The sequence below is a fragment of the Entelurus aequoreus genome, linkage group LG18, assembly GCF_033978785.1.
Source record: "Entelurus aequoreus isolate RoL-2023_Sb linkage group LG18, RoL_Eaeq_v1.1, whole genome shotgun sequence".
Classification (NCBI taxonomy): Eukaryota; Metazoa; Chordata; class Actinopteri; order Syngnathiformes; family Syngnathidae; genus Entelurus; species Entelurus aequoreus.
The window spans coordinates 9,279,389-9,304,548 of record NC_084748.1 but is presented as its reverse complement, the minus strand read 5'-3'; the positions used below and the strand labels follow the sequence as shown (position 1 = coordinate 9,304,548).

Here is a 25,160-nt window from a genome sequence, read left to right as displayed (position 1 = left end):
ATTACAACTTTTGTCAAAGTTAACATTAGTGTGGTAGTAATAGCATCTTCTGTTCTAGAACATTTGACCATTCTTTCAAATCAAACAAATAATTCAAATTCACAAATAATTTCTACAGGAATGTAAAGGAACTATGTAAATAATCACCAGGGTCCAACTGTGGCCATCATAAAGGTTTTAATGCACACGCAAACATGTTTAACTGCCTTTCAAGTGTAAGAAGAAGTGATGTCGCGGTGCGCCCCCTGCAGGCCAAGGAACCCAAAGCGGTGATCAAGGTGGACTCCATCAACGCCACCTTCCAGCCCGAGAAGATCGGACACCACAACGGCATGCAGATCACGTACCTCAAAGACTACAGCACCCGCAACATCTTCCTCTACCACGACCACGGCAAGGTCCGCCTGGGGGGGGTAGGGGGAGGAGGGGCGTCGCCGCCGTGCTCCTTACCTTCCTCACGGTAACTCTTGACCTTCTCACCTCGCTCCTCCAGGACATCGTGGACTGGTTCAACTCCATCCGGGCGGTTCAGCTCCACTACCTGAAGGTGGCTTTCCCTGGAGCCAGCGACGCTGAGGTCAGCACTAAAACTCTTCTGGAGCCTTTTCTGTGGGGACGTCACTTTGTGTCTTTTTGTGTCTCAGCTGGTGCCCAAACTCACACGCAACTTCCTGAAGGAGGGATACATGGAGAAGACCGGCCCTAGGGTAGGTCTTTGTCCTCTGCAGTGGAACACAACCCTCACACTAGGTCCTCAGAAACAGCAGATTGCTCTTTCATATAGAGGATCTTTGACGTGCGTTTTAGCAACGTGTTCCGAAAAACAGCATAACTCCTGTTATGTAGAAGATGGTTAAAAAGTGTTGTTGTTTTTTGCAGTAGATCATTAAAAACAGCAGAGTACTTGTCTCACGTTTAGAGGATCTTTGACTAACATATTTTAGCAGTAAATCCTCAAAAACAGCTCTTTCACATAGAGGATCGTTGACGTGCGTTTAAGCAACATGTTCCAAAAAACAGCATAATTCCTGTTGTGTTGAAGATTATTGAAGAGTGTTGTTTTTTTTCACTAGATCATTAAAAACAGCAGAGTACTTCTCTCACATTTAGAGGATCTTTGACTAGGACATTTGCGCAGTAGAACCTCAAAAACAGCAGATTGTTTTTTCATATAGAGGGTCTTTGACGTGCGTTTTAGCAACATGTTCCAAAAAACAGCATAACTCTTTTTGTGTAGAATATTCTTAAAAGGTGTTGTTTTTTCACTAGATCATTGAAAACAGAAGAGTACTTCTTTCACATTTAGAGGATCTTTGACTAGCACATTTTCGCAGTAGGTCCTCAAAAACAGCAGATTGCTCTTTCATATAGAGGATCTTTGTCATGCGTTTTAGAAACATGTTCCAAAAAACAGCCTATGTCCTGTTATGTAGAATATTGTTGAAGAGTGTTTTTTTTTGCAGTAGATCATTAAAAACAGCAGAGTACTTCTCTCACATTTAGAGGATCTTTGACTAGCATATTTTAGCAGTAGGTCCTCAAAATCAGCAGATTGCTCTTTCATATAGAGGATCTTTGACGTGTGTTTTAGCAACATGTTCCAAAGAACAGCATAACTCTTTGTATGTAGAATATTGTTGAAGAGTGTTGTTTTTTCACTAGATCATTAAAAACAGCAGAGTACTTTGCTCACATTTAGAGGATCTTTGACTAGCATATATTCGCAGTAGGTCCTCAAAAACAGCAGATTGCTCTTTCATATAGAGTCTTTAACGTGCGTTTTAGCAACATGTTCCAAAAAACAGCATAACTCCTGTTATGTAGAAGATTGTTAAAAAGTGGGTTTTTTTCACTAGATCATTAAAAACAGCAAAGTACTTTGCTCACATTTTGAGGATCTTTGACTAGCATATATTCGCAGTAGGTCCTCAAAAACAGCAGATTTATCTTTCATATAGAGTCTTTAACATGCGTATTTGCAACATGTTCCAAAAAACAGCATAACTCCTGTTATGTAGAAGATTGTTAAAAAGTGGGTTTTTTTCACTAGATCATTAAAAACAGCAGAGTACTTTGCTCACATTTTGAGGATCTTTGACTAGCATATATTCGCAGTAGGTCCTCAAAAACAGCAGATTTATCTTTCATATAGAGTCTTTAACATGCGTATTTGCAACATGTTCCAAAAAACAGCATAACTCCTGTTATGTAGAATATTGTTGAAGAGTGTTCTTTTTTCACTAGATCAATAAAAACAGCAGAGTACTTTGCTCACATTTAGAGGATCTTTGACTAGCATATATTCGCAGTAGGTCCTCAAAAACAGCAGATTGCTCTTTCATATAGAGTCTTTAACGTGCGTTTTAGCAACATGTTCCAAAAAACAGCATAACTCCTGTTATGTAGAAGATGGTTAAAAAGTGTTGTTGGTTTTGCAGTAGATCATTAAAAACAGCAGAGTACTTCTCTCACATTTAGAGGATATTTGACTAGCACATTTGTGCAGTAGGTCCTCAAAAACAGCAGATTGTTCTTTCACATAGAGGATCTTTGACGTGAGTTTTAGCAACATGTTCCAAAGAACAGCATAACTCCTGTTATGTAGAATATTGTTGAAGAGCGTTGTTTTTTCACTAGATCAATAAAAACAGCAGAGTACTTTGCTCACATTTAGAGGATCTTTAACTAGCATATATTCGCAGTAGGTCCTCAAAAACAGCAGATTGCTCTTTCATATAGAGTCTTTAACATGCGTTTTAGCAACATGTTCCAAAAAACAGCATAACTCCTGTTATGTAGAAGATTGTTAAAAAGTGTTGTTGTTTTTGCAGTAGATCATTAAAAACAGCAGAGTACTTCTCTCACATTTAGAGGATATTTGACTAGCACATTTGTGCAGTAGGTCCTCAAAAACAGCAGATTGTTCTTTCACATAAAGGATCTTTGACGTGAGTTTTAGCAACATGTTCCAAAGAACAGCATAACTCTTTTTATGTAGAATATTGTTGAAGAGCGTTGTTTTTTCACTAGATCAATAAAAACAGCAGAGTACTTTGCTCACATTTAGAGGATCTTTAACTAGCATATATTCGCAGTAGGTCCTCAAAAACAGCAGATTGCTCTTTCATATAGAGTCTTTAACGTGCGTTTTAGCAACATGTTCCAAAAAACAGCATAACTCCTGTTATGTAGAAGATTGTTAAAAAGTGTTGTTGGTTTTGCAGTAGATCATTAAAAACAGCAGAGTACTTCTCTCACATTTAGAGGATATTTGACTAGCACATTTGTGCAGTAGGTCCTCAAAAACAGCACATTGTTCTTTCATATAGAGGATCTTTGACGTGCGCTTTAGCAACATGTTCCAAAGAACAGCATAACTCTTTTTATGTAGAATATTGTTGAAGAGTGTTTTTTTTCACTAAATCAATAAAAACAGCAGAGTACTTTGCTCACATTTAGAGGATCTTTAACTAGCATATATTCGCAGTAGGTCCTCAAAAACAGCAGATTGCTCTTTCATATAGAGTCTTTAACGTGCGTTTTAGCAACATGTTCCAAAAAACAGCATAACTCCTGTTATGTAGAAGATTGTTAAAAAGTGTTGTTGGTTTTGCAGTAGATCATTAAAAACAGCAGAGTACTTCTCTCACATTTAGAGGATATTTGACTAGCACATTTGTGCAGTAGGTCCTAAAAAACAGCACATTGTTCTTTCATATAGAGGATCTTTGACGTGCGCTTTAGCAACATGTTCCAAAGAACAGCATAACTCTTTTTATGTAGAATATTGTTGAAGAGTGTTTTTTTTCACTAAATCAATAAAAACAGCAGAGTACTTTGCTCACATTTAGAGGATTTTTGACTAGCATATATTTGCAGTAGGTCCTCAAAAACAGCAGATTGCTCTTTCATATAGAGTCTTTAGCGTGCGTATTTGCAACATGTTCCAAAAAACAGCATAACTCCTGTTATGTAGAAGATTGTTAAAAAGTGTTGTTGGTTTTGCAGTAGATCATTAAAAACAGCAGAGTACTTCTCTCACATTTAGAGGATATTTGACTAGCACATTTGTGCAGTAGGTCCTCAAAAACAGCAGATTGTTCTTTCACATAGAGGATCTTTGACGTGAGTTTTAGCAACATGTTCCAAAGAACAGCATAACTCTTTTTATGTAGAATATTGTTGAAGAGCGTTGTTTTTTCACTAGATCAATAAAAACAGCAGAGTACTTTGCTCACATTTAGAGGATCTTTGACTAGCATATATTCGCAGTAGGTCCTCAAAAACAGCAGATTGCTCTTTCATATAGAGTCTTTAACGTGCGTTTTAGCAACATGTTCCAAAAAACAGCATAACTCCTGTTATGTAGAAGATTGTTAAAAAGTGTTGTTGGTTTTGCAGTAGATCATTAAAAACAGCAGAGTACTTCTCTCACATTTAGAGGATATTTGACTAGCACATTTGTGCAGTAGGTCCTCAAAAACAGCAGATTGTTCTTTCATATAGAGGATCTTTGACGTGCGCTTTAGCAACATGTTCCAAAGAACAGCATAACTCTTTTTATGTAGAATATTGTTGAAAAGTGTTTTTTTTCACTAAATCAATAAAAACAGCAGAGTACTTTGCTCACATTTAGAGGATCTTTGACTAGCATATATTCGCAGTAGGTCCTCAAAAACAGCAGATTGCTCTTTCATTTAGAGTCTTTAGCGTGCGTATTTGCAAGATGTTCCAAAAAACAGCATAACTCCTGTTATGTAGAAGATTGTTAAAAAAGTGTTGTTGGTTTTGCAGTAGATCATTAAAAACAGCAGAGTACTTCTCTCACATTTAGAGGATATTTGACTAGCACATTTGTGCAGTAGGTCCTCAAAAACAGCAGATTGTTCTTTCACATAGAGGATCTTTGACGTGAGTTTTAGCAACATGTTCCAAAGAACAGCATAACTCTTTTTATGTAGAATATTGTTGAAGAGCGTTGTTTTTTCACTAGATCAATAAAAACAGCAGAGTACTTTGCTCACATTTAGAGGATCTTTGACTAGCATATATTCGCAGTAGGTCCTCAAAAACAGCAGATTGCTCTTTCATATAGAGTCTTTAACGTGCGTTTTAGCAACATGTTCCAAAAAACAGCATAACTCCTGTTATGTAGAAGATTGTTAAAAAGTGTTGTTGGTTTTGCAGTAGATCATTAAAAACAGCAGAGTACTTCTCTCACATTTAGAGGATATTTGACTAGCACATTTGTGCAGTAGGTCCTCAAAAACAGCAGATTGTTCTTTCATATAGAGGATCTTTGACGTGCGCTTTAGCAACATGTTCCAAAGAACAGCATAACTCTTTTTATGTAGAATATTGTTGAAGAGTGTTGTTTTTTCACTAGATAATTAAAAACAGCAGAGTACTTTGCTCACATTTTGAGGATCTTTGACTAGCATATATTCGCAGTAGGTCCTCAAAAACAGCAGATTTATCTTTCATATAGAGTCTTTAACGTGCGTATTTGCAACATGTTCCAAAAAACAGCATAACTCCTGTTATGTAGAAGATGGTTAAAAAGTTGTTGTTTTTTGCAGTAGATCATTAAAAACAGCAGAGTACTTCTCTCACATTTAGAGGATATTTGACTAGCACATTTGTGCAGTAGGTCCTCAAAAACAGCAGATTGTTCTTTCATATAGAGGATCTTTGACGTGCGCTTTAGCAACATGTTGCAAAGAACAGCATAACTCTTTTTATGTAGAATATTGTTGAAGAGTGTTTTTTTTCACTAAATCAATAAAAACAGCAGAGTACTTTGCTCACATTTAGAGGATCTTTAACTAGCATATATTCGCAGTAGGTCCTCAAAAACAGCAGATTGCTCTTTCATATAGTCTTTAACGTGCGTTTTAGCAACATGTTCCAAAAAACAGCATAACTCCCGTTATGTAGAAGATTGTTAAAAAGTGTTGTTGGTTTTGCAGTAGATCATTAAAAACAGCAGAGTACTTCTCTCACATTTAGAGGATATTTGACTAGCACATTTGTGCAGTAGGTCCTCAAAAACAGCAGATTGTTCTTTCACATAGAGGATCTTTGACGTGAGTTTTAGCAACATGTTCCAAAGAACAGCATAACTCTTTTTATGTAGAATATTGTTGAAGAGCGTTGTTTTTTCACTAGATCAATAAAAACAGCAGAGTACTTTGCTCACATTTAGAGGATCTTTGACTAGCATATATTCGCAGTAGGTCCTCAAAAACAGCAGATTGCTCTTTCATATAGAGTCTTTAACGTGCGTTTTAGCAACATGTTCCAAAAAACAGCATAACTCCTGTTATGTAGAAGATTGTTAAAAAGTGTTGTTGGTTTTGCAGTAGATCATTAAAAACAGCAGAGTACTTCTCTCACATTTAGAGGATATTTGACTAGCACATTTGTGCAGTAGGTCCTCAAAAACAGCAGATTGTTCTTTCATATAGAGGATCTTTGACGTGCGCTTCAGCAACATGTTCCAAAGAACAGCATAACTCTTTTTATGTAGAATATTGTTGAAAAGTGTTTTTTTTCACTAAATCAATAAAAACAGCAGAGTACTTTGCTCACATTTAGAGGATCTTTGACTAGCATATATTCGCAGTAGGTCCTCAAAAACAGCAGATTGCTCTTTCATTTAGAGTCTTTAGCGTGCGTATTTGCAAGATGTTCCAAAAAACAGCATAACTCCTGTTATGTAGAAGATTGTTAAAAAAGTGTTGTTGGTTTTGCAGTAGATCATTAAAAACAGCAGAGTACTTCTCTCACATTTAGAGGATATTTGACTAGCACATTTGTGCAGTAGGTCCTCAAAAACAGCAGATTGTTCTTTCACATAGAGGATCTTTGACGTGAGTTTTAGCAACATGTTCCAAAGAACAGCATAACTCTTTTTATGTAGAATATTGTTGAAGAGCGTTGTTTTTTCACTAGATCAATAAAAACAGCAGAGTACTTTGCTCACATTTAGAGGATCTTTAACTAGCATATATTCGCAGTAGGTCCTCAAAAACAGCAGATTGCTCTTTCATATAGAGTCTTTAACGTGCGTTTTAGCAACATGTTCCAAAAAACAGCATAACTCCTGTTATGTAGAAGATTGTTAAAAAGTGTTGTTGGTTTTGCAGTAGATCATTAAAAACAGCAGAGTACTTCTCTCACATTTAGAGGATATTTGACTAGCACATTTGTGCAGTAGGTCCTCAAAAACAGCAGATTGTTCTTTCATATAGAGGATCTTTGACGTGCGCTTTAGCAACATGTTCCAAAGAACAGCATAACTCTTTTTATGTAGAATATTGTTGAAGAGTGTTGTTTTTTCACTAGATAATTAAAAACAGCAGAGTACTTTGCTCACATTTTGAGGATCTTTGACTAGCATATATTCGCAGTAGGTCCTCAAAAACAGCAGATTTATCTTTCATATAGAGTCTTTAACGTGCGTATTTGCAACATGTTCCAAAAAACAGCATAACTCCTGTTATGTAGAAGATGGTTAAAAAGTTGTTGTTTTTTGCAGTAGATCATTAAAAACAGCAGAGTACTTCTCTCACATTTAGAGGATATTTGACTAGCACATTTGTGCAGTAGGTCCTCAAAAACAGCAGATTGTTCTTTCATATAGAGGATCTTTGACGTGCGCTTTAGCAACATGTTGCAAAGAACAGCATAACTCTTTTTATGTAGAATATTGTTGAAGAGTGTTTTTTTTCACTAAATCAATAAAAACAGCAGAGTACTTTGCTCACATTTAGAGGATCTTTAACTAGCATATATTCGCAGTAGGTCCTCAAAAACAGCAGATTGCTCTTTCATATAGTCTTTAACGTGCGTTTTAGCAACATGTTCCAAAAAACAGCATAACTCCCGTTATGTAGAAGATTGTTAAAAAGTGTTGTTGGTTTTGCAGTAGATCATTAAAAACAGCAGAGTACTTCTCTCACATTTAGAGGATATTTGACTAGCACATTTGTGCAGTAGGTCCTCAAAAACAGCAGATTGTTCTTTCATATAGAGGATCTTTGACGTGCGCTTTAGCAACATGTTCCAAAGAACAGCATAACTCTTTTTATGTAGAATATTGTTGAAGAGTGTTTTTTTTCACTAAATCAATAAAAACAGCAGAGTACTTTGCTCACATTTAGAGGATCTTTGCCTAGCATATATTTGCAGTAGGTCCTCAAAAACAGCAGATTGCTCTTTCATATAGAGTCTTTGACGTGCGTATTTGCAACATGTTCCAAAAAACAGCATAACTCTTGTTATGTGGAAGATTGTTAAAAGGTGGGTTTTTTTCACTAGATCATTAAAAACAGCAGAGTACTTTGCTCACATTTAGAGGATCTTTGACTAGCATATATTCGCAGTAGGTCCTCAAAAACAGCAGATTGCTCTTTCATATAGAGTCTTTAACGTGCGTTTTAGCAACATGTTCCAAAAAACAGCATAACTCCTGTTATGTAGAAGATTGTTAAAAAGTGTTGTTGGTTTTGCAGTAGATCATTAAAAACAGCAGAGTACTTCTCTCACATTTAGAGGATATTTGACTAGCACATTAGTGCAGTAGGTCCTCAAAGACAGCAGATTGTTCTTTCACATAGAGGATCTTTGACGTGAGTTTTAGCAACATGTTCCAAAGAACAGCATAACTCTTTTTATGTAGAATATTGTTGAAGAGTGTTTTTTTTCACTAAATCAATAAAAACAGCAGAGTACTTTGCTCACATTTAGAGGATCTTTGACTAGCATATATTCGCAGTAGGTCCTCAAAAACAGCAGATTGCTCATTCATATAGAGTCTTTAGCGTGCGTATTTGCAACATGTTCCAAAAAACAGCATAACTCCTGTCATGTAGAAGATTGTTAAAAAGTGTTGTTGGTTTTGCAGTAGATCATTAAAAACAGCAGAGTACTTCTCTCACATTTAGAGGATATTTGACTAGCACATTTGTGCAGTAGGTCCTCAAAAACAGCAGATTGCTCTTTCATATAGAGGATCTTTGACGTGCGTTTTAGCAACATGTTCCAAAGAACAGCATAACTCTTTTTATGTAGAATATTGTTGAAGAGTGTTGTTTTTTCACTAGATCATTAAAAACAGCAGAGTACTTTGCTCACATTTAGAGGATCTTTGACTATCATATATTTGCAGTAGGTCCTCAAAAACAGCAGATTGCTCTTTCATATAGAGTCTTTAACGTGCATATTTGCAACATGTTCCAAAAAACAGCATAACTCCTGTTATGTAGAAGATTGTTAAAAACATTTTTTTTTGCAGTAGATTATTAAAAACAGCAGAGTACTTATTTCACATTTAGAGGATCTTTGACCAACATATTTTAGCAGTAAGTCCTCAAAAACAGCTCTTTCACATAGAGGGTCTTTGACGTGTGTTTAAGCAACATGTTCCAAAAAACAGTATAATGTTGAAGATTATTGAAGTGTTGGTTTTTTTCACTATATCCTTAAAAATAGAAGAGTACTTTGCTCACATTTAGAGGATCTTTGACTAGCATATATTCGCAGTAGGTCCTCAAAAACAGCAGACTTCTCTTTCATATAGAGTCTTTGACGTGCGTATTTGCAACATGTTCCAAAAAACAGCATAACTTTTGTTATGTAGAAGATGGTTAAAAAGTATTGTTGTTTTTGCAGTAGATCATTAAAAACAGCATAGTACTTATCTCACATTTAGAGGATCTTTGACCAACATATTTTAGCAGTAGGTCCTCAAAAACAGCTCTTTCACATAAAGGATCTTTGACGTGCATTTAAGCAACATGTTCCAAAAAACAGCATAATGCCTGTTGTATTGAAGAGTGTTGTTTTTTTTCACTAGATCATTTAAAACAGAAGAGTACTTTGCTCACATTTAGCGGATCTTTGACTAGCATATATTCGCAGTAGGTCCTCATAAACAGCAGACTGCTCTTTCATATAGAGAGTCCTTTACATGTGTTTTTGCAACATGTTCCCAAAAACAGCAAAACTCCTGTTATGTAGAAGATGGTTACAAAGTGTTGTTGTTTTTTGCAGTAGATAATTAAAAACAGCAGAGTACTTATCTCACGTTTAGAGGATCTTTGACTAACATATTTTAGCAGTAAGTCCTCAAAAACAGCTCTTTCACATAGAGGAACTTTGACGTGCATTTAAGCAACATGTTCCAAAAAACAGCATAATTCCTGTTATGTTGAAGATTATTGAAGAGTGTTGTTGTTTTTCACTAGATCATTAAAAACAGCAGAGTACTTTGCTCACATTTTGAGGATCTTTGACTAGCATATATTCGCAGTAGGTCCTCAAAAACAGCAGATTTCTCTTTCATATGGAGTCTTTGACATGCGTATTTGCAACATGTTCCAAAAAACAGCATAACTCTTTTTATGTAGAATAATGTTAAAAAGTGTTGTTTTTTTTCACTACATCATTAAAAACAGCAGAGTGCTTTTTTCGCATTTAGAGGATCTTTGACGAGCACATTTTCGCAGTAAGTCCTCAAAAACAGCAGATTTCTCTTTCATATAGAGGACCTTTGTCATGCCTTTTAGCAATATGTTCCAAAAACATCATAACTCCTGTTATGTAGAAGATTGTTGAAGAGTGTTTTTTTACTAGATCATTAAAAACAGCAGACTACTTATTTCACTTTTCGAGGATCTTTGACTAGCATATATTCGCAGTAGGTTCTCAAAAACCGCAGGTTGTTCTTTCATATTAAGGATCTTTGACATGTGTTTTGGAAACATATTCCAAAAAACAGCATAACTCCTGTTATGTAGAATATTGTTAAAAAGTGTTGTTGTTTTTTGAAGTAGATCATTAAAAACAGCAGAGTACTTCTCTCACATTTAGAAGATCTTTGACTAGCACATTTTTGCAATATGTCCCAAAAAACAGCATACCTCCTGTTATATAGAATATTGCTGAAGAGTGTTTTTTTGCAGTAGATCATTAAAAACAGCAGAGTACTTCTCTCAAATTTAGAGGATCTTTGACTAGCACATTTTCACAGTAGGTCCTCAAAAACAGCAGATAGCTCTTTCATAAAGGGAATGTTTGATATGCTTTTTTTGCAACATGTCCCAAAAAACAGCATAACTCCTGGTATGTAGAAGACTGTTAAAAAGTGTTGTTGTTTATTGTAAGTTAGATGATTAAAAACAGCAGAGTACTTCTCCCACATTTAGAGAATCTTTGACTAGCACATTTTCACGGTAGGTCCTAAAAAACAGCAGATTGCTCTTTCATGTAGAGGATCTCTGACATGTGTTTTAGCAACATGTGCCAAAAACCAGCATAATTTGTCTTATGTGGAAGATTGTTGAAGAGTGTTGGTTTTTGTTGCAGTAGATCATTAAAAACAGCAGAGTACTTCTCTCAAATTTAGAGGATCTTTGACTAGCATATTTTCGCAGTAGGTCCTCAAAAACAGCAGATTGCTCTTTCATATAGAGGATCTTTGATGTACAGTTTAGCAACATGTTCAGTAGGTCCTCAAAAACAGCAGCGCACTTCTCTGACATTAAAAAGATATTTAAGTAGCGCTGATTTTTTTGTTATTGGTTATCAAAAACAGTGGATCACTTCTCTCACATTTAGAGGATATTTGACGAGCATATTTTTGCAGCCGGTCCTCAAAAACAGCAGAGCGTTTCTTTTACGTTTTGAAGGTCTTTGAAAAGTGTTGATTTTTTTGCAGTTGGTCATCAAAAACAGCAGATCACTTCTCCGACAAATAGAGAATCTTTGACGAGCATTTTTTTAAAAAGTAGATTCTTAAAAACAGCAGATCTTTGACTAGTGTTCTTTTGCAGTGAATCCTCAAAAACAGCAGAGCGCTTATCTCACATTTAGAGAATCTTTGGCTACAGTAGCTGAGTTGTTTTTTTTGCAGCAAATCCATAAAAACAGTAGAGTGCTTCTTTCATTTAGAGGATATTTGACTTGCATGCTTTTAAGTATGTCCTCAAAAACAGCAGAGCGCTTCTTTAACTTATAGAGGATCTTTGACTAATGTATTTCTTCATTAGGTCCTCAAAAACAGCAGCGCACTTCTCTCACATTAAAAAGACGTTTGAGTAGCGTTTATTTTTTTTTTCAGAGGTTATCAAAAACAGCAGATCACATCTCTCACATTCGGAGGATATTTGACGAGCATATTTTTGCAGTCGGTCCTCAAAAACAACAGAGCGCTTCTTTTACGTTTTGAAGATCTTTGAAAAGTGTTGATTTTTTTTGCAGTTGGTCATCAAAAACAGCAGATCACTTCTCCGACAAATAGAGAATCTTTGACGACCATTTTTTTAAAAAGTAGATTCTTAAAAACAGCAGATCTTTGACTAGTGTTCTTTTGCAGTGAATCCTCAAAAACAGCAGAGCGCTTATCTCACATTTAGAGAATCTTTGGCTACAGTAGCTGAGTTGTTTTTTTTGCAGCAAATCCATAAAAACAGTAGAGTGCTTCTTTCATTTAGAGGATATTTGACTTGCATGCTTTTAAGTATGTCCTCAAAAACAGCAGAGCGCTTCTCTCACATTCGGAGGATATTCGACGAGCATATTTTTGCAGTCGGTCCTCAAAAACATCAGAGTGCTTCTTTTACGTTTAGAAGATCTTTGAAAAGTGTTGATTTTTTTTGCCGTTGGTCATCAAAAACAGCAGATCACTTACCCGACAAATTGAGAATCTTTGGCGAGCATTTTTTTAAAAAGTAGATTCTTAAAAACAGCAGATCTTTGACTAGTGTTCTTTTGCAGTGAATCCTCAAAAACAGTAGAGCGCTTATCTCACATTTAGAGAATCTTTGGCTACAGTAGCTGAGTTTTTTTTTCTTCAGTAACTCCATAAAAACAGTAGAGTGCTCCTTTCATTTCGAGGATATTTGACTTGCATGTTTTTAAGTATGTCCTCAAAAACAGCAGAGCGCTTCTTTAACTTATAGAGGATCTTTGACTAATGTATTTGTTCATTAGGTCCTCAAAAACATCAGCACACTTCTCTCACATTAAAAAGACGTTTGAGTAGCATTTATTTTTTTTGTCAGAGGTTATCAAAAACAGCAGATCACTCCTCTCACATTTAGAGGATATTTGACGAGCATATTTTTACAGTCGGTCCTCAAAAACAACAGAGCGCTTCTTTTACGTTTTGAAGATCTTTGAAAAGTGTTGATTTTTTTTTGCAGTTGGTCATCAAAAACAGCAGATCACTTCTCCGACAAATAGAGAATCTTTGACGAGCATTTTTTTTAAAGTAGATTCTTAAAAACAGCAGATCTTTGACTAGTGTTCTTTTGCAGTGAATCCTCAAAAACAGCAGAGCGCTTATCTCACATTTAGAGAATCTTTGGCTACAGTAGCTGAGTTGTTTTGGTTTTTTTGCAGTAAATCCATAAAAACAGTAGAGTGCTTCTTTCATTTAGAGGATATTTGACTTGCATGTTTTTAAGTATGTCCTCAAAAACAGCAGAGTGCTTCTTTAACTTATAGAGGATCTTTGACTAATGTATTTCTTCATTAGGTCCTCAAAAACAGCAGCGCACTTCTCTCACATTAAAAAGACGTTTGAGTAGCGTTTATTTTTTTTGTCAGAGGTTATCAAAAACAGCAGAACACTTCTCTCACATTTAGAGGATATTTGACGAGCATATTTTTACAGTCGGTCCTCAAAAACAACAGAGCGCTTCTTTTACGTTTTGAAGATCTTTGAAAAGTGTTGATTTTTTTTTGCAGTTGGTCATCAAAAACAGCAGATCACTTCTCCGACAAATAGAGAATCTTTGACGAGCATTTTTTTTAAAGTAGATTCTTAAAAACAGCAGATCTTTGACTAGTGTTCTTTTGCAGTGAATCCTCAAAAACAGCAGAGCGCTTATCTCACATTTAGAGAATCTTTGGCTACAGTAGCTGAGTTGTTTTGGGGTTTTTTTGCAGTAAATCCATAAAAACAGTAGAGTGCTTCTTTCATTTAGAGGATATTTGACTTGCATGTTTTTAAGTATGTCCTCAAAAACAGCAGAGTGCTTCTTTAACTTATAGAGGATCTTTGACTAATGTATTTCTTCATTAGGTCCTCAAAAACAGCAGCGCACTTCTCTCACTTTAAAAAGACGTTTGAGTAGCGTTTATTTTTTTTCTCAGAGGTTATCAAAAACAGCAGATCACATCTCTCACATTCTGAGGATATTTGACGAGCATATTTTTGCAGTCGGTCCTCAAAAACAACAGAGCGCTTCTTTTACGTTTTGAAGATCTTTGAAAAGTGTTGATTTTTTTTGCAGTTGGTCATCAAAAACAACAGATCACTTCTCCGACAAATAGAGCATCTTTGACGAGCATTTTTTTTTAAAGTAGATTCTTAAAAACAGCAGATCTTTGACTAGTGGTCTTTTGCAGTGAATCCTCAAAAACAGCAGAGCGCTTATCTCACATTTAGAGAATCTTTGGCTACAGTAGCTGAGTTGTTTTTTTTTCCAGCAAATCCATAAAAACAGTAGAGTGCTTCTTTCATTTAGAGGATATTTGACTTGCATGCTTTTAAGTATGTCCTCAAAAACAGCAGAGCGCTTCTTTAACTTATAGAGGATCTTTGACTAATGTATTTGTTCATTAGGTCCTCAAAAACAGCAGCGCACTTCTCTCACATTAAAAAGACGTTTGAGTAGCGTTTATTTTTTTGTCAGAGGTTATCAAAAACAGCAGATCACTTCTCTCACATTCAGAGGATATTCGACGAGCATATTTTTGCAGTCGGTCCTCAAAAACAACAGAGATCTTCTTTTACGTTTTGAAGATCTTTGAAAAGTGTTGATTTTTTTGCAGTTGGTCATCAAAAACAGCAGATCACTTATCCGACAAATAGAGAATCTTTGACAAGTATTTTTTTAAAAAGTAGATTCTTAAAAACAGCAGATCTTTGACTAGTGTTCTTTTGCAGTGAATCCTCAAAAACAGCAGAGCGCTTATCTCACATTTAGAGAATCTTTGGCTACAGTACCTGAGTTTTTTTTGCAGTAAATCCATAAAAACAGTAGAGTGCTTCTTTCATTTAGAGGATATTTGACTTGCATGTTTTTAAGTATGTCCTCAAAAACAGCAGAGTGCTTCTTTAACTTATAGAGGATCTTTGACTAATGTATTTCTTCATTAGGTCCTCAAAAACAGCAGCGCACTTCTCTCACATTAAAAAGACGTTTGAGTAGCGTTTATTTTTTTGTCAGAGGTTATCAAAAACAGCAGATCACTTCTCTCACATTCAGAGGATATTCGACGAGCATATTTTTGCAGTCGGTCCTCAAAAACAACAGAGATCTTCTTTTACGTTTTGAAGATCTTTGAAAAGTGTTGATTTTTTTGCAGTTGGTCATCAAAAACAGCAGATCACTTATCCGACAAATAGAGAATCTTTGACAAGTATTTTTTTGTAAAGTAGATTCTTAAAAACAGCAGATCTTTGAATAGTGTTATTTTGCAGTGAATCCTCAAAAACAGCAGAGCGCTTATCTCACATTTAGAGAATCTTTGGCTACAGTAGCTGAGTTTTTTTTTCAGTAAATCCATAAAAACAGTAGAGTGCTTCTTTCATTTAGAGGATATTTGACTTGCATGCTTTTAAGTATGTCCTCAAAAACAGCAGAGCGCTTCTTTAACTTATAGAGGATCTTTGACTAATGTATTTGTTCATTAGGTCCTCAAAAACAGCAGCGCACTTCTCTCACATTAAAAAGACGTTTGAGTAGCGTTTATTTTTTTGTCAGAGGTTATCAAAAACAGCAGATCACTTCTCTCACATTCAGAGGATATTCGACGAGCATATTTTTGCAGTCGGTCCTCAAAAACAACAGAGATCTTCTTTTACGTTTTGAAGATCTTTGAAAAGTGTTGATTTTTTTGCAGTTGGTCATCAAAAACAGCAGATCACTTATCCGACAAATAGAGAATCTTTGACAAGTATTTTTTTTAAAAGTAGATTCTTAAAAACAGCAGATCTTTGACTAGTGTTCTTTTGCAGTGAATCCTCAAAAACAGCAGAGCGCTTATCTCACATTTAGAGAATCTTTGGCTACAGTACCTGAGTTTTTTTTGCAGTAAATCCATAAAAACAGTAGAGTGCTCCTTTCATGTAGAGGATATTTGACTTGCGTGTTTTTAAGTATGTCCTCAAAAACAGCAGAGTGCTTCTTCAACTTATAGAGGATCTTTGACTAATGTATTTCTTCATTAGGTCCTCAAAAACAGCAGCACACTTCTCTCACATTAAAAAGACGTTTGAGTAGCGTTTATTTTTTTTGTCAGAGGTTATCAAAAACAGCAGATCACTTCTCTCACATTCGGAGGATATTTGACGAGCATATTTTTGCAGTCGGTCCTCAAAAACAGCAGAGCGCTTCTTTTACGTTTTGAAGATCTTTGAAAAGTGTTGATTTTTTTGCAGTTGGTCATCAAAAACAGCAGATCACTTATCCGACAAATAGAGAATCTTTGACAAGTATTTTTTTTAAAAGTAGATTCTTAAAAACAGCAGATCTTTGACTAGTGTTCTTTTGCAGTGAATCCTCAAAAACAGCAGAGCGCTTATCTCACATTTAGAGAATCTTTGGCTACAGTAGCTGAGTTTTTTTTGCAGTAAATCCATAAAAACAGTAGAGTGCTCCTTTCATGTAGAGGATATTTGACTTGCGTGTTTTTAAGTATGTCCTCAAAAACAGCAGAGTGCTTCTTCAACTTATAGAGGATCTTTGACTAATGTATTTCTTCATTAGGTCCTCAAAAACAGCAGCACACTTCTCTCACATTAAAAAGACGTTTGAGTAGCGTTTATTTTTTTTGTCAGAGGTTATCAAAAACAGCAGATCACTTCTCTCACATTTAGAGGATATTTGACGAGCATATTTTTACAGTCGGTCCTCAAAAACAACAGAGCGCTTCTTTTACGTTTTGAAGATCTTTGAAAAGTGTTGATTTTTTTTTGCAGTTGGTCATCAAAAACAGCAGATCACTTCTCCGACAAATAGAGAATCTTTGACGAGCATTTTTTTAAAGTAGATTCTTAAAAACAGCAGATCTTTGACTAGTGGTCTTTTGCAGTGAATCCTCAAAAACAGCAGAGCGCTTATCTCACATTTAGAGAATCTTTGGCTACAGTAGCTGAGTTGTTTTTGTTGTTGTTGCAGTAAATCCATAAAAACAGTAGAGTGCTTCTTTCATTTAGAGGATATTTGACTTGCATGTTTTTAAGTATGTCCTCAAAAACAGCAGAGCGCTTCTTTAACTTATAGAGGATCTTTGACTAATGTATTTGTTCATTAGGTCCTCAAAAACAGCAGCGCACTTCTCTCACATTAAAAAGACGTTTGAGTAGCGTTTATTTTTTTGTCAGAGGTTATCAAAAACAGCAGATCACTTCTCTCACATTTAGAGGATATTTGACGAGCATATTTTTACAGTCAGTCCTCAAAAACAACAGAGCGCTTCTTTTACGTTTTGAAGATCTTTGAAAAGTGTTGATTTTTTTTGCAGTTGGTCATCAAAAACAGCAGATCACTTATCCGACAAATAGAGAATCTTTGACAAGTATTTTTTTTAAAAGTAGATTCTTAAAAACAGCAGATCTTTGACTAGTGTTCTTTTGCAGTGAATCCTCAAAAACAGCAGAGCGCTTATCTCACATTTAGAGAATCTTTGGCTACAGTAGCTGAGTTTTTTTTGCAGTAAATCCATAAAAACAGTAGAGTGCTTCTTTCATTTAGAGGATATTTGACTTGCATGCTTTTAAGTATGTCCTCAAAAACAGCAGAGTGCTTCTTCAACTTATAGAGGATCTTTGACTAATGTATTTCTTCATTAGGTCCTCAAAAACAGCAGCACACTTCTCTCACATTAAAAAGACGTTTGAGTAGCGTTTATTTTTTTTGTCAGAGGTTATCAAAAACAGCAGATCACTTCTCTCACATTTAGAGGATATTTGACGAGCATATTTTTACAGTCGGTCCTCAAAAACAACAGAGCGCTTCTTTTACGTTTTGAAGATCTTTGAAAAGTGTTGATTTTTTTTTGCAGTTGGTCTTCAAAAACAGCAGATCACTTCTCCGACAAATAGAGAATCTTTGACGAGCATTTTTTTTAAGTAGATTCTTAAAAACAGCAGATCTTTGACTAGTGGTCTTTTGCAGTGAATCCTCAAAAACAGCAGAGCGCTTATCTCACATTTAGAGAATCTTTGGCTACAGTAGCTGAGTTGTTTTTGTTGTTGTTGCAGTAAATCCATAAAAACAGTAGAGTGCTTCTTTCATTTAGAGGATATTTGACTTGCATGTTTTTAAGTATGTCCTCAAAAACAGCAGAGCGCTTCTTTAACTTATAGAGGATCTTTGACTAATGTATTTGTTCATTAGGTCCTCAAAAACAGCAGCGCACTTCTCTCACATTAAAAAGACGTTTGAGTAGCGTTTATTTTTTTGTCAGAGGTTATCAAAAACAGCAGATCACTTCTCTCACATTTAGAGGATATTTGACGAGCATATTTTTACAGTCAGTCCTCAAAAACAACAGAGCGCTTCTTTTACGTTTTGAAGATCTTTGAAAAGTGTTGATTTTTTTTTGCAGTTGGTCATCAAAAACAGCAGATCACTTATCCGACAAATAGAGAATCTTTGACGAGCATTTTTTTTTAAGTAGATTCTTAAAAACAGCAGATCTTTGACTAGTGTTCTTTTGCAGTGAATCCTCAAAAACAGCAGAGCGCTTATCTCACATTTAGAGAATCTTTGGCTACAGTAGCTGAGTTGTTTTGTTGTTGTTGCAGTAAATCCATAAAAACAGTAGAGTGCTTCTTTCATTTAGAGGATATTTGACTTGCATGCTTTTAAGTATGTCCTCAAAAACAGCAGAGCGCTTCTTTAACTTATAGAGGATCTTTGACTAATGTATTTGTTCATTAGGTCCTCAAAAACAGCAGCGCACTTCTCTCACATTAAAAAGACGTATGAGTAGCGTTTATTTTTTTGTCAGAGGTTATCAAAAACAGCAGATCACTTCTCTCACATTCAGAGGATATTCGACGAGCATATTTTTGCAGTCGGTCCTCAAAAACAACAGAGATCTTCTTTTACGTTTTGAAGATCTTTGAAAAGTGTTGATTTCTTTGCAGTTGGTCATCAAAAACAGCAGATCACTTATCCGACAAATAGAGAATCTTTGACAAGTATTTTTTTAAAAAGTAGATTCTTAAAAACAGCAGATCTTTGACTAGTGTTCTTTTGCAGTGAATCCTCAAAAACAGCAGAGCGCTTATCTCACATTTAGAGAATCTTTGGCTACAGTAGCTGAGTTTTTTTTGCAGTAAATCCATAAAAACAGTAGAGTGCTTCTTTCATTTAGAGGATATTTGACTTGCATGTTTTTAAGTATGTCCTCAAAAACAGCAGAGCGCTTCTTTAACTTATAGAGGATCTTTGACTAATGTATTTGTTCATTAGGTCCTCAAAAACAGCAGCACACTTCTCTCACATTAAAAAGACGTTTGAGTAGCGTTTATTTTTTTGTCAGAGGTTATCAAAAACAGCAGATCACTTCTCTCATATTTAGAGGATATTTGACGAGCATATTTTTACAGTCGGTCCTCAAAAACAACAGAGCGCTTCTTTTACGTTTTGAAGATCTTTGAAAAGTGTTGATTTTTTTTGCAGTTGGTCATCAAAAACAGCAGATCACTTCTCCGACAAATAGAGAATCTTTGACGAGCATTTTTTTTAAGTAGATTCTTAAAAACAGCAGATCTTTGACTAGTGTTCTTTTGCAGTGAATCCTCAAAAACAGCAGAGCGCTTATCTCACATTTAGAGAATCTTTGGCTACAGTAGCTGAGTTGTTTTTTTTGCAGCAAATCCATAAAAACAGTAGAGTGCTTCTTTCATTTAGAGGATATTTGACTTGCATGCTTTTAAGTATGTCCTCAAAAACAGCAGAGTGCTTCTTTAACTTATAGAGGATCTTTGACTAATGTATTTCTTCATTAGGTCCTCAAAAACAGCAGCGCACTTCTCTCACATTAAAAAGACGTTTGAGTAGCGTTTATTTTTTTGTCAGAGGTTATCAAAAACAGCAGATCACTTCTCTCACATTCAGAGGATATTCGACGAGCATATTTTTGCAGTCGGTCCTCAAAAACAACAGAGATCTTCTTTTACGTTTTGAAGATCTTTGAAAAGTGTTGATTTTTTTGCAGTTGGTCATCAAAAACAGCAGATCACTTATCCGACAAATAGAGAATCTTTGACAAGTATTTTTTTTAAAGGTAGATTCTTAAAAACAGCAGATCTTTGACTAGTGTTCTTTTGCAGTGAATCCTCAAAAACAGCAGAGCGCTTATCTCACATTTAGAGAATCTTTGGCTACAGTAGCTGAGTTTTTTTTTGCAGTAAATCCATAAAAACAGTAGAGTGCTCCTTTCATGTAGAGGATATTTGACTTGCGTGTTTTTAAGTATGTCCTCAAAAACAGCAGAGCGCTTCTCTCACATTCGGAGGATATTCGACGAGCATATTTTTGCAGTCGGTCCTCAAAAACATCAGAGTGCTTCTTTTACGTTCAGAAGATCTTTGAAAAGTGTTGATTTTTTTTGCAGTTGGTCATCAAAAACAGCAGATCACTTACCCGACAAATTGAGAATCTTTGGCGAGCATTTTTTTAAAAAGTAGATTCTTAAAAACAGCAGATCTTTGACTAGTGTTCTTTTGCAGTGAATCCTCAAAAAACAGCAGAGCGCTTATCTCACATTTAGAGAATCTTTGGCTACAGTAGCTGAGTTGTTTGTTTGTTTTTGCAGTAAATCCATAAAAACAGTAGAGTGCTTCTTTCATTTAGAGGATATTTGACTTGCATGTTTTTAAGTATGTCCTCAAAAACAGCAGAGTGCTTCTTTAACTTATAGAGGATCTTTGACTAATGTATTTCTTCATTAGGTCCTCAAAAACAGCAGCGCACTTCTCTCACATTAAAAAGACGTTTGAGTAGCGTTTATTTTTTTGTCAGAGGTTATCAAAAACAGCAGATCACTTCTCTCACATTCAGAGGATATTCGACGAGCATATTTTTGCAGTCGGTCCTCAAAAACAACAGAGATCTTCTTTTACGTTTTGAAGATCTTTGAAAAGTGTTGATTTTTTTGCAGTTGGTCATCAAAAACAGCAGATCACTTATCCGACAAATAGAGAATCTTTGACAAGTATTTTTTTAAAAAGTAGATTCTTAAAAACAGCAGATCTTTGACTAGTGTTCTTTTGCAGTGAATCCTCAAAAACAGCAGAGCGCTTCTCTCACATTTAGAGAATCTTTGGCTACAGTAGCTGAGTTTTTTTTGCAGTAAATCCATAAAAACAGTAGAGTGCTCCTTTCATGTAGAGGATATTTGACTTGCATGTTTTTAAGTATGTCCTCAAAAACAGCAGAGTGCTTCTTTAACTTATAGAGGATCTTTGACTAATGTATTTCTTCATTAGGTCCTCAAAAACAGCAGCGCACTTCTCTCACATTAAAAAGACTTTTGAGTAGCGTTTATTTTTTTGTCAGAGGTTATCAAAAACAGCAGATCACTTCTCTCACATTCAGAGGATATTCGCCGAGCATATTTTTGCAGTCGGTCCTCAAAAACAACAGAGATCTTCTTTTACATTTTGAAGATCTTTGAAAAGTGTTGATTTTTTTGCAGTTGGTCATCAAAAACAGCACATCACTTATCCGACAAATAGAGAATCTTTGGCGAGCATTTTTTTAAAAAGTAGATTCTTAAAAACAGCAGATCTTTGACTAGTGTTCTTTTGCAGTGAATCCTCAAAAACAGCAGAGCGCTTATCTCACATTTAGAGAATCTTTGGCTACAGTAGCTGAGTTTTTTTTTGCAGTAAATCCATAAAAACAGTAGAGTGCTCCTTTCATTTAGAGGATATTTGACTTGCGTGTTTTTAAGTATGTCCTCAAAAACAGCAGAGTGCTTCTTCAACTTATAGAGGATCTTTGACTAATGTATTTCTTCATTAGGTCCTCAAAAACAGCAGCACACTTCTCTCACATTAAAAAGACGTTTGAGTAGCGTTTATTTTTTTTGTCAGAGGTTATCAAAAACAGCAGATCACTTCTCTCACATTCGGAGGATATTTGACGAGCATATTTTTGCAGTCGGTCCTCAAAAACAGCAGAGCGCTTCTTTTACGTTTTGAAGATCTTTGAAAAGTGTTGATTTTTTTTTTTTGCAGTTGGTCATCAAAAACAGCAGATCACTTCTCCGACATATAGATATTCTTTGACGAGCATTTAAAAAAAAAAAAAATCTTAAAAACAGCAGAGCACTCCCATTATTTAGAGGATCTTTGACTCGTGTTCTTTTGCAGTACATCCTCAAAAACAGCAGAGCGCTTACCTCACATTTAGAGGATCTTTGGCTTCAGTAGCTGAGGTTTTTTTTGCAGTAGATCCATGAAAACTGTAGAGTCCTCCTTCCATATAGAGGATCTTTGACTTGCATGTTTTGAAGTATACTTGCAAACAGCAGAGCGCTCCTCTCACTTCTCGATGATCTTTGACCAGTGTTTTTGCAACAATTTCCCAAAAAACAGCAGAGCACGCTTGCAAATTAGAGGATCTTTGATTATCTGGTTTTTTATGCGTTAGGTGGTCAAAAACAGCTTATATAGAGGATCTTTGATGGTAAAATCATGTATTTAATAGGAGATAATAAAGTCTTTATAATGCCACTCATGATGCCAGTGGTGCAGTGGACCTAAAAAAGGACTCGCTGGCGAACAAGAGCATCAAACATTGCACACAAGGTTTGATGCTCTTTGATAGCGAGCGTTTGATGAACATGTTAGCCGTCCAGGTGTGAAATAAAAGATGTAATAAACGTGGGGGGGGAAGAAAGTTGTTCTGTGAGGAGTTCAGATTAAAATGTCGTTGACTTTATGAAAATGACACATTTTTCACATTGTCAATAGTTTTTCAGCAAGATACTTTTATAAGCAGGCAAGCGGGACTGGACTCATCATTAGGTACACCATTTAAAAGAGATCCAACACAGAAAGAGCTTTTATGACGATGATAATGTTGCGTTTTGATTGGCAGCTAGAAGTGACCCAGACAGTGTGGTCACATGACCAACTACAGGTCCAACAGGAAGGAACACAAACACAATGCTGCCTTTTGTTGTTGTTGGTCTCAATCATGTGTGTGTGTGTGTGTGTGTGTGTGTGTGTGTGTGTGTGTGTGTGTGTGTGTGTGTGTGTGTGTGTGTGTGTGTGTGTGTGTGTGTGTGTGTGTGTGTGTGTGTGTGTGTGTGTGTGTGTGTGTGTGTGTGTGTGTGTGTGTGTGTGTGTGTGTGTGTGCATGTGCGTGCGTGCGTGTATGTCTGTCTTTTGTGGGTCTGAATGTGTCTTTTGTATCTTTGTGTAGCAAACAGAAGGCTTCAAGAAGCGATGGTTCACTTTGGACCAGAGAAAACTCATGTACTACAAAGACCCTCTGGTAGGACTGTTATACACACACCACACACACACACACACACACACACACACACACACACACACACACACACACACACACACACACACACACACACATTAAATACACTAACACTCTCACACTTGTCACCATTTATTTAATTTTGTGTTATTTGATTTTCTTTTCTTTACCTGTTTTGGATTTATTTGTTTATATTTTATTATCTTATTAATTTGATATTATTTATTTTTTTATTATACTATTTCTCTTTTATTTAATAATATTTTTTTATTTGTTCATCTTAATTTTTAACACATTTTTATTCATTATTGTTGTTTAATTCATTTCATTTTATTTAGTTTTATGGTTTATTTTTGTGTATTTATTAGATTGTACATTTTATTTATCTTATTTTTCTATTTAAGTTTTATTTGTTCATCCCATTAATTTTCACTTTTTTACAAAAAAAAATTTCACTACTTGTTTTCCCCATTTTGTTTTATTTTTATTTAATTTATTTATTTTATAGGTATTTTTTTTATTTGAAAAATGTTTGTATTATTTTTTTAAATCTAATTAATTTTCTTTTTTTTAAATATCTTTCTTCAGCATTGTTTTTTAATTGTATTTCATTTTGTTTGATGATTTATTTAATTTATTTATTGTATTGTTTTTTTATTTCTCTTTTGATTATTTAGTTTGTATTCGTTTATGTTATTTATTTGTATTTTTTACACATGTATGTATGTATTTATTTATTTTATTTTATTTTTAATTTTTTTTTTTTTTCTCTTTTATTCATTTATTTTGATTTTATTTATGTATCTTTTTAATTTTAAATTTTTGACTTATTTTTTTACATAGTTATTGCTTTACTTTTTTTTTCATTCTATTTTGTTTTATGCTTTATTTTTTTTAATTCTATTGTAATTTGTTCTATTTTTTAACCAACAGTAAATGGTACAATTAATGGCCAGGGTTTGTAATTAGTACCAGGTCAAAAGACATTGGCATTAACATCTGTGGCTGTAGGCAACCCCCTGATGTATTAAAGCTAACAGTATCCGCATTTGAAGTATGATGAGTGCTCGGTACAGTTATATTTACACATACAAATGTTACATATTTAGCTCACACAGACGATAAAGATGGCGTCCTGGCACAGAAAGAAAATGCAGTCATGCTAACCGTGTTTCCGCACAGGACGCCTTCGCCAAAGGCGAGGTGTTCCTGGGCAACAAGGACAACTACAGCGCGGCGGCCGGCCTTCCCGCCGGCACCTACTGCAACGGCGCCTGGCAGCACGGCATCACCATGGAGACGCCCGAGCGCTGCTTCCTGTTCACGTGCGAGACGGAGGCGGAGCAGCAGGACTGGCTCAAGCACTTCAACGACGTCATCAGCGCCCAGATGTCCCCCCAGGAGTACACCAGTAAGACCCGCCCGCCATCTTTGCACACATTCACCTTCCTCAACATCAACATTTAGCAGTAAAATGGCCTGGCTATGAAGTGCAGTTCCACTCCCGTCCAGTGGGGGCAGTAATGAGCATTACAAGGAGTATACATTCCTAAGTAAAATTAGATCGTGGGAACTGAAATTTCCCCCAAGTAAGATGACTTATTTAGAAATGGAATATTTTCATAA

At 35.5% G+C, this 25,160-nt stretch overlaps 1 protein-coding gene across 3 annotated transcripts in view; it reads left to right on the top strand.

Annotated features, from left to right (window-relative positions):
* The window catches only part of LOC133633777 (arf-GAP with dual PH domain-containing protein 1-like), a 77,210-nt gene that overhangs the window by 48,528 nt on the left and 3,522 nt on the right, over positions 1-25,160 (top strand). For all 3 annotated transcript variants that reach the window (XM_062026447.1, XM_062026448.1, XM_062026449.1), the window contains 5 exons: positions 252-398; positions 494-577; positions 645-707; positions 23,466-23,537; positions 24,717-24,945. In XM_062026447.1, coding sequence (XP_061882431.1) covers positions 252-398; positions 494-577; positions 645-707; positions 23,466-23,537; positions 24,717-24,945 — 595 coding nt within the window. The remainder of the gene's footprint in view (positions 1-251; positions 399-493; positions 578-644; positions 708-23,465; positions 23,538-24,716; positions 24,946-25,160) is intronic.